Consider the following 16,172-nt stretch of genomic DNA (forward strand, 5'->3'; position numbering starts at 1 on the left):
AGCTATATGGCACAGATCATCTTCCATCAATAAGACAGGGAATGACAATCTTCAGATGTCACAGAGAGCTCAAGAAACTAAGGCATAACTCAGGTCTGTGCTTAAACAGAAACCTGCCAAAACAGATAATAATTTTGGGTTGTTTTCTTTTTTTTCGCTTGTTTAGGGTTTTTTTTTAATTTTTTTCAATTTTCTTTTTTTTTTTTTTTGTAGTGCCAGCTGTTCACTAGGAAGCAGGCTAATACTTTTTATCAGGACATTTCAAATGATGATACCCCAAGACACAAGAGGCTCTTTTCTCTATTTTACCTTTTTATATCTACTTCCTAAGAAGTTATCAAAGGATGTTTTTCCAAGAAGAGCCTTTAAATTTGCACTCAGAATCTATTACATTCAAAAAATTCACATTTGCCTATGAGAACCTAATGCACATACGTAGCTCTGCAATCTCTTTTCCTCCCATCTCCCCACTATCACTACCACCATCCCAGGAAAAAAACCAAACCAAACCAAAACCCCAACATGACTGCAGCATAATAGCAAGGGAGACTAGGGATCACTTTGAAAATGGACCCAAAGTTGTGACTTTTTATCATTGTTACAATTATTAAACTACTCTTTGGGTACTACCTCCAAGTCTGAATTTTCCGATGGGGATAATCTCAAGCATGTTGCAAGTTTTAAAAAATGGCCAGAACATCTCTCCTTCGGTTTATGAAAAAAATTTCATTTACAAACTCAGAAAAAAGTCTGGGAATTTTGTTTTCACAAGGAATCCAAATAGTTCCCATTTGCAGTACTGCTAAAGCTTGAGATCGTCAGTAAGAGCTGCACAGTACTTTATGTTTTTCTTATAAACAGAAATATTGAATGCATGTGATTCCATAAAAATCTCAGATGTATTTTCCTTTCCAATTGCAACAATAATTGCTTTCTAATTACAACAAGCTGTCTAAAAAAGAAATGCAGAAGGCATGTAAAACCACCCAAACAGTAAGAATGGCAAGATGCGATTTGACTTTTATAAAAAGTAGTTATTAAAATGAGTGAATGTTTCCTAAAGGTAATGCTTCCTGTATTTAGACAGTGATCACGAAAGGCACTGAAAAAGAATAACATCCAGACGAACTGCAGTGGTTAAAAAGAAACAAAAAACCAAACTATTTTAAAAGCTTTTCTCCATAGCATGAAGCCTAAAAGCCAATATATTTAACCATCCATATTTTTGTACAGTCTCATTTTTAAATTTAAAGACACTGTGCTTTTTATTCCATGCAATATCCTTCACACTGCTTCTCCTGCAAATAAAATAAAAAATTAATAAAAGACTGAATACTCTGTTTTCATTTTTGTTCCATAACAAACATAGATCAAAGCATAACGTTGCCATATACTAATTTACTAAGTGTTTCTATTTATATCTTCCTTTGTATCACAGGTGTGTTATGTATATCATCTCAGGAAGAATAATTTCAACTTTCTTAATTTTTGCTAAATTTCAATTGCTTTTATTCTCTTTTTTATTGTAAAGTGCAATATGTTTACATGCAAACAATTGGCAAACTCTCCAGTGTTATAAATAAATAACTGAATTTTGAGACATATAAATTCAATCTCTTGGGGTATAAATGGAATAATGATAAGCCTTTGTGAAATATGATACTCATTCCTACTCACTCGGTAAGTGGCTCGTAACTCACTTGAGGGCTGCGAGTTCCTTATATTAAGATTTAAATTTCAGAAGAATGCTACTGTGCAGCTATGCCTACAGGCTTAGAGATTCACATAGGGGTATTTTTTCAGTTCCATAGTTTTGAAGGCCTGATAAACAACACGAGACAGAAGGAACCAGAAATCTTTACAACCATATACACATGTACTAAATGCATATGTATATGGAATATATACTGTACTGTAGGTAGTTCTGTATGTAGACAGCAGGGAAAGTAGTGCAGGCAACGTTGATGTTATTGCTTCTGCTGCATTACTGATATTGTTCCTTTCCCTTCAGTCCTTGTTTTTGCTTGCCTCTAATTTTGCCACACTGAAATTTGTCTGGCCTAAACTGATTATTTTTTTAAGTTTTCAGTTAAGATGGTCCAGATGCACAGAATGCGGCCAGGAATCTGCAATTCTGTACTTTATAAACTTGATTTCTGACAGTAAATCTTTTACAGAGATGTGCATTTTACTATTATCTATGACAATCTACCCAAGATCTGACAACGACATAAGCCTTGGAAAAGAAATCTCAGTACGTAAAAACTCAAAACTTGAACTTAACGCCTCATACATGCACCAAGGGTCTACCTTTTTTGAAAATTCTTGCATCCTTACAACCAACAAAACTGTGCACGTGTGATTCATATGTTTTTTGGGTGGAGATGTGTGTGGCACAATACCCTTAAGATGAGCACTGGTACCCATATGAGAAAGCCAGTCCCCAGGCAACACAGAGAACTTTGACCCACATGAAGACCAGTCATAGAGGCATGCTGAGGAAGAAGTCTGAACGTCTGGGCAAAGAGGCTGAGAGTATAAAAGAAGAGCTAAAATTTTCTAAGAAAAGAAATTGTGAATTCAATAAAAAGAGTGGGATTGACAAAACCTGTAACTGGTGCCAGGTGTCAGCAGAGAAGTGGAGGCAATGCTAGGGCGAGAAGAGGAAGTCACAAGTACAGGAAACAGACTGAAGAATAAGTATCTATTAGAACACTCTTCCTGTGACTGAAAACTCTTTCCAATATCCTGCCTGCTGTCATTTCTTGTATATGCATCTGCAGTTTTGCTCTTTCCCCTCAACTCTTTTCAAAAACAAAAAATGGCAAAAAACCTTTCATGGTATGTTTGACTTTATAAACCTTAGCAATGCTGGGTAGGGTGGGGGTTTTGGTTTTATGTTGTGTGTTTGTATATGAGGGCAATAAATGTAGAAATGTTAAGAGTTGTCTAGATATACTGTAGAATCACGTGCAAATACTCATGACAAAGTAAGCTAAACTTCACCGTTCACAAAACTGACATCTACCTTGGAAGTTCCAACAGTTCCAACAAAGTACATTGCCCAAGCTCCATCATTTCCTCATCAAAAAAAAACCCAACAAAAAAATCGCAATCAAACCCACCCAACAAAGGGAGCAAATTGAAAAGAAACAATTGTGAATCAGTAACATTTTGTCTGAACAGAAATGTCATTTATTTAAGACCCACTTATCTGGATGACATACAGAATCAGAATCAAAGAACGGCTGCACTGAGTTAGACCAAATGGTCCAACCGGCTCTGTACCTTGTCTCGAAGAAGAGACATAAATAGATACCTAGAGATGCAAGATACTCCCCCTGCCTCCAGCTGTTTTCAGTTCAGGAATTTCCAGAGCCAGATGTAGTTCCTGTGCATTTAGTAATTCTCAACAAATATCTTTTCCACAAACATACCTAGTCTCACATTGAATCAATGAGAAGAAATGGCAGTTCTGAAGAAAAATTTTTTTCCCTGCTTCTGATCTAGTCTCAACAAATCACAGCAAAAAACTTACAGCTTTCATACATACATGGAAAAACCTATTTTATGGAGGTTTCTAGTGCTTCCTGCAGACTGCAAAGCTAGTCTAATAAGTCTGCTGTCCTATCAGTGAAGTCATATGAAAAAGTTTCAGTAAGGGTTTTAAAAGGTTTCAAAACTTCAGTAACATTTCTCTTCAACTGTATGCAGCAAATACCCAGAATTCCTGACAGCGCTGTGGTTTCAGATGACCCATATAACTTATTTGTGACATTGTTACTGCAGAGTAATGGAGATTCATAAACTTGGGCTAATAAAACTTTTATAGTGCAGCATATCAGCATGTAATATTTCTCAGTATAATGAAAGAGAAATAGATCTATTCAACACTACACTCAAGCCCAGAGTTGACCTAGAATTGAGAATGCCTTGCCAACAGCTTCCTTCATTTTAGAACATATAGCTTCCAGTTCAAACTGAAATGGCCACTTCATCAGCTATGAGAGAGAGATTAATTCTCCCGGGTATTCAGTTGCAAATAATGCACAATTACTTTAACAGGACGTCATGCAATGACATGACAAAAACTTATGAGGTTAATTCCATGCCCACCGAAGTCACTGGCAGTCTTGAAAATCATGGAACAGTAAAGACGTTGTAGTGGGAGATTTTAGCAGAAAGCATAATTGACATTTCTGAAAGTTTTCCTCATGTTTCTCAGGTACTGTCAAATATGTATAAAACATTAAATATTAAACTTTAAAATCTGTGCATCATTTGAAGAGCCTTTTAAGAGCTCTGCCACAAATCTTTGTGATTTTTTCAGGATCTGACATAGTGTTGCAATAGTCATCTTTTACAGATGTTAGAATACTTACCTGCATTTAATGAAGGCAAGTTGTCTTTACCACTTATGCCTTCAGTGGCTGTACATTCACGAACCAATGCACACTACAAAAGAAACGCAACTGTAAATGTAACACATTCAGGTGTTAGAAGGAAATTCATAGCAGGTTATAAATAGCAGACTGAAAAATATCACTGATAATATAACTTCTCAATCCTTAATTATAATTTACATTTTTCTCTTTATATTTCTTTTCCAATATACAGTAACACAATCAGAATTATAGCAGAGAAAATGGCAAAATATGATCAGCTATTCCATAATAAAACAGGTTTCCTACCAATACAATGGCAGAGGTTAAAATAATTTTTGACAAGTTCTGTGCTTTCTGAGAGGTTTTTTGACACGGCAGTTTTCACATGCACAGTGTCAGAAACCACTCCACGAATTTTTAAACAAGGGAAAAGTAGAAACCACAAAAAAGTCTTTAAAATGTGCTTGCAGTTTGTGATTAAAGTCATTTGTTATACAAGTGAATTGGAAGATTTCTTTTATAAGATTAGTGTACAAGAGTATAAAAAGTTTATGGAAAAAATCAACCTGTGTAAACCTATATTAAATGTACTAGGATGTATATTTTTAATGCTCCTCCTCCCCTCACTCAGAAGAAAAAACCCAGATAGCCTCTAAAGGTGATAGGGAGCTCTGTTCTCAGGGCTTCCCCAGTTTATAGATGTCCTCTTGCAGAACTCTAAGCAGAGACAGACATGATGTACTGTCTACCAGTTGATATCTCAGATTGCATTTAACTCTCATTTTAGTCTTCTATGAGGAAATCCCTGGAAATAGTTTATCTATTAGCAAACCTAATTCAGAACTTACTTCTTTGAAGTAATTCAATAACTCTACATTCTCACAATTGCATCCACACTATGAACATAGAAACTAAGACTCCATTACGCAACACCATGATACAACTAACCCATAAAAACTAAGGACTCCTTTAAAGACCACAGAAAATACAGCTCTCACAAGGTTGGTCTTTCTTGACAAGTATCAGAACCCCCTAAAAGATGTTATTAAAGCCTTCTGGCTCCCCTAAACTAGACAGAGCTCAAATAATTGTGAGAAGTCTCATTCCACATTTTGGAATGGAAGAAAAGCAAAATGAAAGAGAAGGCTGAAAAAACAGTTCACGCTGCATATCTAGTATGAGGGCTGCAGAGGCAGAGATACCATGAGGAGGCAACTCTGTACAGGTCTGTCAGTTGCCATCAGTCAGGGATCCAGTTAAAGAAACCTTTTCATTAACTGCAAGTCATTCAAGCTCTGATTTTCTCGTTCTGAGCAGTCATTTCTGAATCTCTCCCAAGCCCAAACCTCTTGTCATCATAAGAGACAGCCCATCCATTCCACCCTCCCTCCTTTTGGTTCTCTGCTCCTCTCAAATCCACTCCCCATATCATCTCCAGCTCCAGTCTCCACCGCTTTTGCCTGCAACAACCTGTCCTACTTCAGAGCATTTTCGCTCTTTACGAGCCCTTCTGTCCCTGCTCTTGTCCCACACCGTGAGCACCCCAACTCAGAATCCCTAAATACAGCCTCTGGTCAACACTGCCCTATGCTAGCACCCTGAGGCACCATTGCTGCGCCATCCCTCCCGTTGATTTTCCCCACCACTGTGTGCTCCTATGAAATGCAGCTGAACCTGCCCCTTCGCAAGGTTCACCTCTTCTTTGGCTTGTCTGTCTGTCATTCTGTCCAGGTTTGCAGTGTTGTGGGCACAGGTTGCACATAAAAATCCACGTGAACAGGACTTCAAGGGCAGAAAACAGAGGAACTGTCCAAGGGAAAAAAAGGTCAGATTTTATGGTGTCTCTATGGACAGTTGTTTGATCAGGAGTGATTAATTATGGTCAGTTGAGGTCAAAATCAGCTCTTTTTTTCCTAAAGAAGGGGAGGGACCGAGAATATGAGGATAGATTATTACTCTGTACCTTTTGTTGAAAAACTATATTTAGTTTAGGGAGACTAAGTTTACATAGTAGTTTATTCCAGATATTTTTGATCAAGTCCTTAGCCCAATTTGGAATTAGTAATTTAGGCATTTTGTACAGCTGATCATTCTAATTAATTTTGTGCAGTGAACTGAGTTTCTACCTTTTGGTCCTGGGCATCAGTTGTGATGTGGTCTGTTTCCCCATCCTCTAGCTCTCCCATCTTCACAAGATTGACTTCAATGGTACCAACTGTCTTTCCACCATCAGAAGTCCTGGAAAAAAAACCCATAACATTGGGTTACCTGCAGCATTGCACTCCTTCAGTAAAAATATTGTCTGTAAACATTTAGTCCCCTCTCCATTCTGTACAGCTGCAGTCACCTGTTATTTACAATCACAAAGGAAATGTTAACAAAGGGAATATTGTATTTTCTGCAGATTCTTTATAGCAATGAAAGTTTTCATCACGAAAGTAAGGATGAGTAAGTGCTATAAATGGTGGAAGAACCCAAAAATATTGCCAAGTTTTCATTCTAGACATTATTCTGTCTGTGGACCGTCAGAGAAAGGGCTGTAACATACCCCACTTACGACCTGCAGTCTCACTGCACAGTACACTGCTTTGTTTCCTAACTTAATCTGCGAAGAAAGGACATGCTCAGTATAATAACAAACCTCCTGCTAAACTGAAATAATGACACTAATCTGAATGTCACTTTTCCTTTTGTACTCCCTCTACAGAGTAATTATTCAGAATCAGTCCCATTTCTTTAACTATATGACAGAAGATAATATAGTTTCAGGTGAATTCCTTTATCATCATCTCCACAGTTTACTTCCAATGAGGCAAAAATAAATAGCAATTTGGATTTATATCTCCAATCAAAGAGCACTGCTCACTACCTTTTGAAAGAAATAAGGGTTTAAACTCCAAAAAGCTACTGAATGCTTTTTCAGTAGTATGTTTCAGTACCAGTATTCAGTACCAGCTTTCACTGGTAGCAAAACACAAAGGTTAACGACACATTTCTCTCCCCGGTTTATTCTGAACCGCTGGATTTTTTGAAAGGGAGGAAAGAAGGGCAACAGATCATTTAATAATAACGAGGAAAATATAAAAACAGTCACCAAGCAAAAATCAGCAAAAGGAAACGACGAGAATAAGTTTAGCAGAATTGCAAAAGCACAGAGAAGAAGAATGAAAACAAATGGGTCTGGGGCAATGCTGTGTATAATCTCAGAAGTGAAGATGAAAAGTGATGAAGCCGTACAAAGGAATACAGAGAAGAGGGACTAGAGGGCTGGCAATAAAAAAGAAAAAATTACTTTCAGAAACAGTAATAATCCTTGCTGCAGAAAAACATAGAATCATAGAATGGTTTAGGTTGGAAGGGACCTTAAAGATCATCTCGTTCCGACCCCCCTGCCAAGGGCAGGGACACCTCCCACTAGACCAGGCTGCTCAAAGTCCCATCCAGCCCAGCCCCGAACACCTCTAGGGATGAGGCATCCGCAGCTTCTCTGGGCAACTTGTTTCAGTATCTCACCATTCTCAAAGTGGTCCTTCCACCTGGGGGGCATGAGCCAAGCCCTCTGGGAAAGCCTGCACGTGGCAGAATGCAGCAAGGCAAAGCTGAGCTGGGGCTGCCCTGCCCAAGAGTGGGAGACAATGCTGCATGTTGGCATGGTGCTGGCTCAGGGGCTCTCAGTGATGGAGAGGCGCAGGGAAGCTGTGGATGCCCCATCCCTGGAAGTGTTCAAGGCCAGGCTGGATGGGGCTTTGAGCAGCCTGGTCTAGTGGGAGGTGCCCGTGCCCATGCCCATGCCCGTGCCAGGGGGGTTGGAACTAGATGATCTTTAAGGTCCCTTCCAACCTAAACCATTCTATGATTCTATGTCCCTTTCTTTGCATTGAGCTTCCACGATTTTACATAATTTGCATTTCTGCATGCAGCATAAGGCCTTAATTAAGTCAGACTATGCCAGCTCTTTACACTGAGTAAAGTTAAGCACATACGTTAGTCTTTTCAGGCATGAATACTTATTTATCATGCTAAATCAAAACTTCCCTTTTTTTACAGTAAAGTCTCAAAATATGGCTACCCCCCAAGCTTCAAATTTAAATAATCATTTTGGTTGCAAACCATTATGCTTTAATATGTGACTCAGTAGAATACACTCATCTTGCAACTATACAAATTAAATATGTACTTATATAAAACCTTACAAAATAAACATAATTCTTCATATTTTACATGTGCCACTACTTCCTTTGCTCTAAGCCAAATTCATTACTGACAATAAAATAAGGGAACAATTAAAAATGAACAATTCCAGACAGCCTTGCAACCAAAGAAGCCTATGTTAATTAACAAAGTATACAAAAGAAAAGTAATAAGGAAGAAGGGTACCATGTCCAAAGGGTGTTTATAAGCAAAAATACATGATAATTTTGAAATGCATGAGAACAACTTAGGTGTCTTCTGCATGAAGAACATTCCCCTGAGTTGCTACAGCTTAGTGGTTTGACTTCATTTGTTTTCTCCTTCCTGTGGCAAACCAGTACACAAACAAATGGACTACAGCATTTCCAAGGAGAAATGTATGTACACCTTTAAAAATCAGAGTAAACGTGTGGCTGTAAGACTCAAAATTTTTCAACAGCTTAACACGTCCTAATCAAAGTGTCAAGTGGATGACCTCATTACCAGGCTGACTTAAACATGCAACAGCACTTTGCTGTTACCCTGGTCTGAAAGGAAAATATTGCACCCATTTGACTTCCAGAAGTAAAATCCTACCTATCCTTTTTTGTTTGGAATACATTTTTCTGAGGCCAGAGAGACCTGCAAGTCTAAGACTGACCTACATAAACCAGATCGGATTTAAAATTACATCAGGGTAAATTAGGAGTATAAACAAATGTTGAGCAAAACGGAGCTCAATTTGCAAATGAACTGATACAAGCCAACGAGGCATGTTGCCTGAGTAAAAATGAAATGCCAGTTACGCTTTCACAGCCCTTGTCTCCCTTTTCTTTAGAGCACTACATGTTTTCTATCGTTGGTATTTTTAGAGGCTTGGCCTCAGTACAGCAGCGAGCACTGCACTGCCTGCCCGCACAAGTAGCCATATGTGTTTGGAAGCTTTCTCCATCCACGTTTAAAAAACATGATTGACCTAATTTCACTTTATATCATTTTTTTCAAGGATTTTCTTCTCCAAATCACTCCTGTTCTGGTCTAATACACATGTAGTATTACAATCTGAAATACACAGTATCTGCAAGAGAAGGTAATGCAATATAATAGAAGTAAGCAGTGGGACTGTTGCATTGTAGCGGTACTCTTTCCTCTATTTCTCTTATCTGTCCACATGGAAATATGGAAACACAATTTAAAAACAAACAAACAAACAAAAAACCCCACAAACCAAAGCTTCTTTTGAATGCCACAGGCACACAAATCAACAAAAAGCCCTATAAATGTCCAGGGAGAAACTGTCATTAGCTGTGTCAGACACTGTGAATTTAAAACACCACTGGTGCATGAGAGTCTTCAAACAACAGACATGTCAGGCATTTAAAACTTTAAAGCAACATCGTGAGCTTAAATTTTGCTTGAAAGAAAATTAAAAGGGAGAAACAGAAGTGATGCAGCAGGAAAAATATTTTAAAAAATCCTAGCAATCACACTTAAATAAGACAAAAATATGTATTATTTTACTTTGCACTAAGAGAAACGGTATGGCATATATACACTTCATACCATTTGCCTGGACAGACAGAAGAAGACAATCTCACACATACACACTGTTCAACAGACCATCAGGGGAATAATTAGTTGGTTTTAGGATACTTCATAATGCATTAGGATAGAATCAGCATATTTGCTGTGGTTTAATAAAACTGAAAAGTGCACTATGCTCTCGCATGGTGCAGTGAAGATTGTCCCTGCATCAAATTGCTTACAGTCATGAGACAAGATGTACTATAGACCCACAGGACAAAGGATTGCACCTTGACAAACCCGCATAGGGACATCGGGGGAATACAGCAATAAGAATTTAAAAAGTGCCAATGTGAAGAAGCCCACATATGGCTCAAACTCCAGCTGGCTTATGGAGTTGAAAAATTGCTGATTATTTTTTTAACAGCCTGGGACAAGGAATACGAATGGCCTGATATCTGTCCACAGATCATCTGCACTTGGAATATGACCAGTGAAAAGGAAACACAGTGTTAGAGGAGTGATTTCTAAACCAGATGTAGAATCCAGTGCCATAGGGTGCAGGCTTTGGCAGCAGAGCTGACGGTGTTTCCATTTATCCCTAACCATCCAGTCCAACGTGACTGAATACTGCAGTGCTCACGCCACCTACCACAGCTATAATCCTGTGACACTCTGCACGCACCTAAGCAGCAGTCACCAAGGGCCCATATTCTGATGAACCTTGTGGGGGTGATGCCGAGGGAAACAGTATGTTTTGAACTTTAAAAAACCCCAAACTTCTATCAGTCTTAAAAGCAACATTGCTGTTCTACTTGCTGAGCCAAACCCAGCGACTTTTGAAGCCGTCATGAAATCTGCTCAGGTTTAAAACCACAGTTACTTAATAATACTTATAATATGAATTTAAAGTTTATTATACACATGGATTTCCTTACCGTCCCAATTCCTTAAGGATCACCAGGTCAGTATCAGTTCCCTCAAACGTGAAGCCAGCACCATCATGAGCGGCAGGAATATGTGCCCACTTCAATACTTCTGGCAATAAAAGATTGACCCCCAGGCACCCAGAGAGAAAGAAGGCAACAAGCTGGTGGTGGAAAAGCAAGTGAGCTACATGAACTGAAAGCAGCAGCCATTTGTCTCCAATGCTGCTCTCATCAAGTCTCACTGCTGCATGTTGAATATGCAAATTTAGGCCTGCTAATTGGTTCCCATGGCCATACCTTGCTTCCAAAAAAAAAAAAAATGGCTCAAGAACACAAAGAAAAAGAGAAGCAGACTGTGTATTTGCATAGCTGTGTTAATAATAAATGACAGAGTGACTGCCTGAAAAGCAAACATTCAGTCTAGCAGGCAGCCCCTTTCTCCAATGCATAACACACAACAAATGCGATTAGTACAGACTAACATGCAGATTCTCATAAAATAGTTTTCTCTGCTGATGCAATAGATTTTGAAATGTGCAAGCACAAAACTATTGTAATTGCATAGAAATGCTTATTCTGTGAATTCACAGTGGAGCTTATTGCAATCTATACCGTTTTTTAAAAAGGCCACTGGTAAATAACATTGTATTGCATTCTAAGGTAAATAAACAAAGTTTTGCACTGTTCAATTCCTTCTCAGTTTTCATGATTTCAATGTACTGTTGATTAAGCTTCATGTCAAAACAAGTTTTGCCTCAACTGCATGGGAGATCTTCCTGCCTTATAAAGCCAAGCTGTTGCTCACCTGCTTTCTGTGGTGGATGACATGACATGAAGCAAACAAGGAACAATTTCAGGATGGAGACCAGTAAAATGCATTGTAGGCAGACTTGTACTGAATTTTAATAGGGAAAAGTAGCTAAATATATAGTATTTTATAGTCACCACTTTCTAAGGAAGTTATATGTACACAAACTACTGCAAATCTTAGTGTGCTGCTTTCAAATTCTCTCTAGTTAGTTAAACATTGTGAACATAACTACTACTGAAGTGCAGCTACATGTCTTCTGGCCCACTGAACCAGGAAATAGGTTCAGTCCTGAACAAGACTAATGAAAATAAAACAGCTAAAAAAAGCAGATTGACAGGCGAATAGATATTGTCCAAGAGGTCAAGTACAGCCACATGTCTAAGGAAAGTGTGTAGAATACAGGATTGACAGACATCCACAGGCACGTTCTCTGAGATAACCTGGATAATTCATGCACTTCCATCCTAGTTGTTCTTTTTGAATGGTTAGCACCATCACTATAAAGCTCCTGCTTATAGGGGCCAAAGGATGTGAGTGGTATTGATATTACCCTAGTTTCGTATTGAAGTAGCCTACTTACACTTTTGGACTGTCTACTAAAAGGAGCATCTCAGACAGATGGACCTTATTTTTACAGAGAGCACAGAAGAGCACTATTACCTTTTTCCTTTGCTGCTTCTTCCATGTAACTTACTGGAAATCATACCAAAATCACCCAAGCTAAAGAGGACTTTGCTGGAAAAAAGGGTAAACTACCACCACAGGGGATGCAGTTAATGGAAGTACTACTTGCTGGCCCTATACAAAAGGCCATAGGCCTCAACCAAGCAAAAAAACCCAAACATTAAGTTGTTCTTAAAAGAAAGGCATGGCAAAAAGCTCCTCTAAACTGAACTTAAACTGTAAATCAGCTAAAAAAAATAAAATATCAGTATTAATTACTAAAATGGCAATCAGTATACCTAACTCTTATTTACAAAGAAAAAACCATGTGTGCTTACCTTTTTTTTTTCTTTTTAAATTGGATACACTGCAACATATAGTCAATATTGAGAACTATTTGCTATTGAATATGGCTTTTGTTTTATTCAATAGCCCATTTTATCCTGTTCATCATCACAACCCTATGAGAAAGCTGGAAGCAAGTGGTATTGCATTACCATTGCAAAATGAAACATCCAAATCTATAGAAGGCTTTTCTGGTTTTATAAATTTCATATTGGAAACTGCAATCCCAAGTCTCTAGTAACTAAATTCCTCTGCCAACATCAGTTTTGTACCTTGTCAGCACCGAAGCAGTTCTACAAATTGACCTGTTCAGGTTTTGATGATTAGATACAGGACCACACATCTACAATAAACACTCAGTCATCACCTTAGGGCAACTCTATTGAGAAGAAAGGACAACCAAAATAAAAACTTCTTTTGTTTGTAACTTGTGTTCCTAATCACTATTTAAGGCACAATGGTGGGGAGAAGGAAAAAGGCAGAGCATGGTATGTCAACAGTAAGGAACTGTTGTATGCCAAGATGTATGCCAGCCCTCCACAAAATAACTGAGAAAAATACAAGAATATGCCTTTAAAAACACTTTTATAATATTACATTGTACCTCAGAAAGACAATGTCAGGACATAATAACCGGGAAAAAAAACAGTGAAAAAGTAACCAGATTCTATAATTACGCCAATATTTACAGGGCACACCAAAGAGCTATTTCCGGATCCTTAAATCTCTACTTCAGATCTAACAAAGGAATAACTCTAAATCACAGGCACTCCCTAGTAAACTCCCATCCAAAACAGGAATTAAACAGAACTGCATGCTCTGACAAGCCCGTTGGTATATCCCCTATTCTCCTGCAGGGTGCTAGTAATAGTAGGGCAATCAGAGTAAAGCAAGTTTAGATTACTAGACTGCTCTGGTTAAACTGCCATTGAAGAAATGCGGATAATTTCTACTGATTTTGTGATGCTGAATAGCCATTATCAGGAAACAATCCCACATTTAAAAGGTTAGGATTTTTTCTTAAAAAAAAAAAAAAAAAAGAAATCCAACCAACTAAAACCTACCCTTTAATGTATCTGCAAATTAATTTGAATTGGTATGATATTTTGTCTTCTAGCATTAGCTGCACAAAGAGAACAGACAAGACTAAAAATATTAATTTAAAGCAAATCTGAAAAGGCTTAGAAGTTCAGCTGAGGACAACCTGTCAATCTGTCATCTACTGCTTATTCGTTATCCATATGAACTTTTTGTTTACAAATTAGATAGGTTAGGTACAAAATACTTACTCTTTTCAAAGTTTCCTGAAACTTTACATTCTGTCAATCACTGTGGCACCTGTCAGACATGTTCTTTCAGATCAAGTTTTCAATATGTCAGAGAGGCAAAGTTGTCCCAAAGAACTTGAGACAACTTGAAATTCTCTTAAGAACAGACTCTTACAAACACTGCTAGTATTTGTTTATCTAGCCATACATTTCCATAGAGAGTAGTCAGTTCACATTTTATCTGATCGGTTTTGTTTGTTAGAAAACAAAGTTATCTGCTTGTTAGGCACAGTATTTTCTATGTTTGGGAGAAATTAAAATCGAGGCATTTTGTTAACTTTGCCCTGTAAACTACACACATGTATGCAACTACTATTGTTATAATAGGAAGGCAGGTGCAGTAATAAAACCTAAATACTTCAAGAAGTTTCCGTTTCAAAAAAATGCAGCGTCCTTGACATAGCGACAGTACCACAACATCACTGAACAAGTTGTAATTTGGGCCTTCAGCCAAATCAAGGCTGGCTTCACGTGCACAGGGTGAAGAGCGTAACACAACTTCTCTGCAGTAACTATGTACAATATTTCAGGCAGAATATATACTAGCATCTCAGTTTTCCTAGTCACAGCTTCTTTTGTCCCATAATTTAAGTAGAAACATGGTGAGTTTGCGTAGTTATCTGTGAAGCCTACCTGTACCTATCCAGTAATCCCAAATAAGCCTCCATTGTGCTTGCAAAAATCAGCCCAACAAAATCCCTGCACTATATAAAGTCCAATGAATTCATTCTGAAAAACACCATCTAAAAGGTTTCCCCTAACCTTCCAAAAGTTTTGATTTGTATCTTGATTCACCTTAAGCCATGCAAGTCAGTAGCAGGGGTGAAAACTGCATTTTTTTTCTTCAGTGCACAGCTTTAAGAAATATCTGTTCTGCCCAGCCCTAGTTCTTGAACACTGGCTCCAACTCTCCTGCAGCTCTGCACCCTGTGTCACTAATTAACATCGTACATCACACACACTGCCATTGGAGTTTGGCTGCATGTAACAATAAGTTTAGGAGACTGCAATCGATTTCATGAGAGAAGCCTTGAGTCACTAGGTCCACCATCTTCAAACATGCCTAATAACCAAACCAGCAAACTTGTACAGTGTTAATTCTTTAAACCACACGGATTAAATGAAAATGAAAACCTTATACTCCTTTTTAAAGGAAACTTTGAAAGAACATCCCCTACTTCAAATTCCCCGCAATTCTTCTGTAGGTTATCGCACCAAAAAACTACTAACCTTTTCTAATCTGATACATAGCAAGCTCCAGCTTAAAGAACTGGTATCTCATTTTGACTTTGCGCATGGCAGAAACAAAAGCACTTCAAGTTGACATCCAATATACCTGAAGTAATACGGAGTTTCAAACACAGTCAAGCAGCAATCATCAAATGCCACGGGTTGTTAATTCAACAAGGTTTACCATAGAGGAAAACACTTACCTGAGGGTAAGGGTCAACTGTTGTTCCTTTGACTTTACCAAGTCTCCTACTCGAAAAGTTGTACAGCCCAGGAAGCTTCGCTACAAAACAAAGCAGAAAGAAAAAATAGCACCTCTATTAAGTTTTGAATTGTTATTTTTTTTGGTCTCACACTTTGAAATCTTTCTTTGGTAATATTATATCCTAATATACTAGTTTGACACACTATCCACTAGAAACTTTTTATGCATATGTAGCGTGATTATCACGCTAAACTCTGGTTTTATGGGCAGAAATGCCTCTCTGTTTCATTACAAACAGTCTGACAACCTGACAGGTTGTAAAATGTATAGCCATAGGAAAATTTTTGTTCAGTACAAGCATTTGCATTTTGCATCTTTTTCTTTCTATATTTCTAATTTCTAGATTACAAGAAATGCTAAGTTTTCAGTGTTTCAGTTTCTTGCTACAGTTTTTCCTCAAGGCACTACCACATATGTATTCCAAATATGAATGTATCTGCGAAGAAGGTATTTTTACATTGAGTTCTGTGCAAGTTTATCAATAGAAACGTTGCATTCCTCTAGTTTATGGCAGTATTTGTA

At 37.9% G+C, this 16,172-nt stretch overlaps 1 protein-coding gene across 6 annotated transcripts in view; it reads right to left on the minus strand.

Annotated features, from left to right (window-relative positions):
• INPP4B (inositol polyphosphate-4-phosphatase type II B) overlaps positions 1-16,172 on the minus strand; it is a 497,007-nt gene that overhangs the window by 207,900 nt on the left and 272,935 nt on the right. For all 6 annotated transcript variants that reach the window (XR_008466520.1, XR_008466517.1, XR_008466521.1 and 3 more), the window contains 3 exons: positions 15,589-15,668; positions 6,512-6,623; positions 4,383-4,455 (listed from right to left, as the gene is read on the minus strand). Coding sequence is in view for 1 of the 6 variants with exons in the window: in XM_054201960.1 (XP_054057935.1) it covers positions 4,383-4,455; positions 6,512-6,623; positions 15,589-15,668 (265 nt within the window). In the remaining 5 variants the exon portion in view is untranslated. The remainder of the gene's footprint in view (positions 1-4,382; positions 4,456-6,511; positions 6,624-15,588; positions 15,669-16,172) is intronic.

Source organism: Rissa tridactyla, chromosome 5 (assembly GCF_028500815.1).
Source record: "Rissa tridactyla isolate bRisTri1 chromosome 5, bRisTri1.patW.cur.20221130, whole genome shotgun sequence".
In the NCBI taxonomy this organism is placed as follows: Eukaryota; Metazoa; Chordata; class Aves; order Charadriiformes; family Laridae; genus Rissa; species Rissa tridactyla.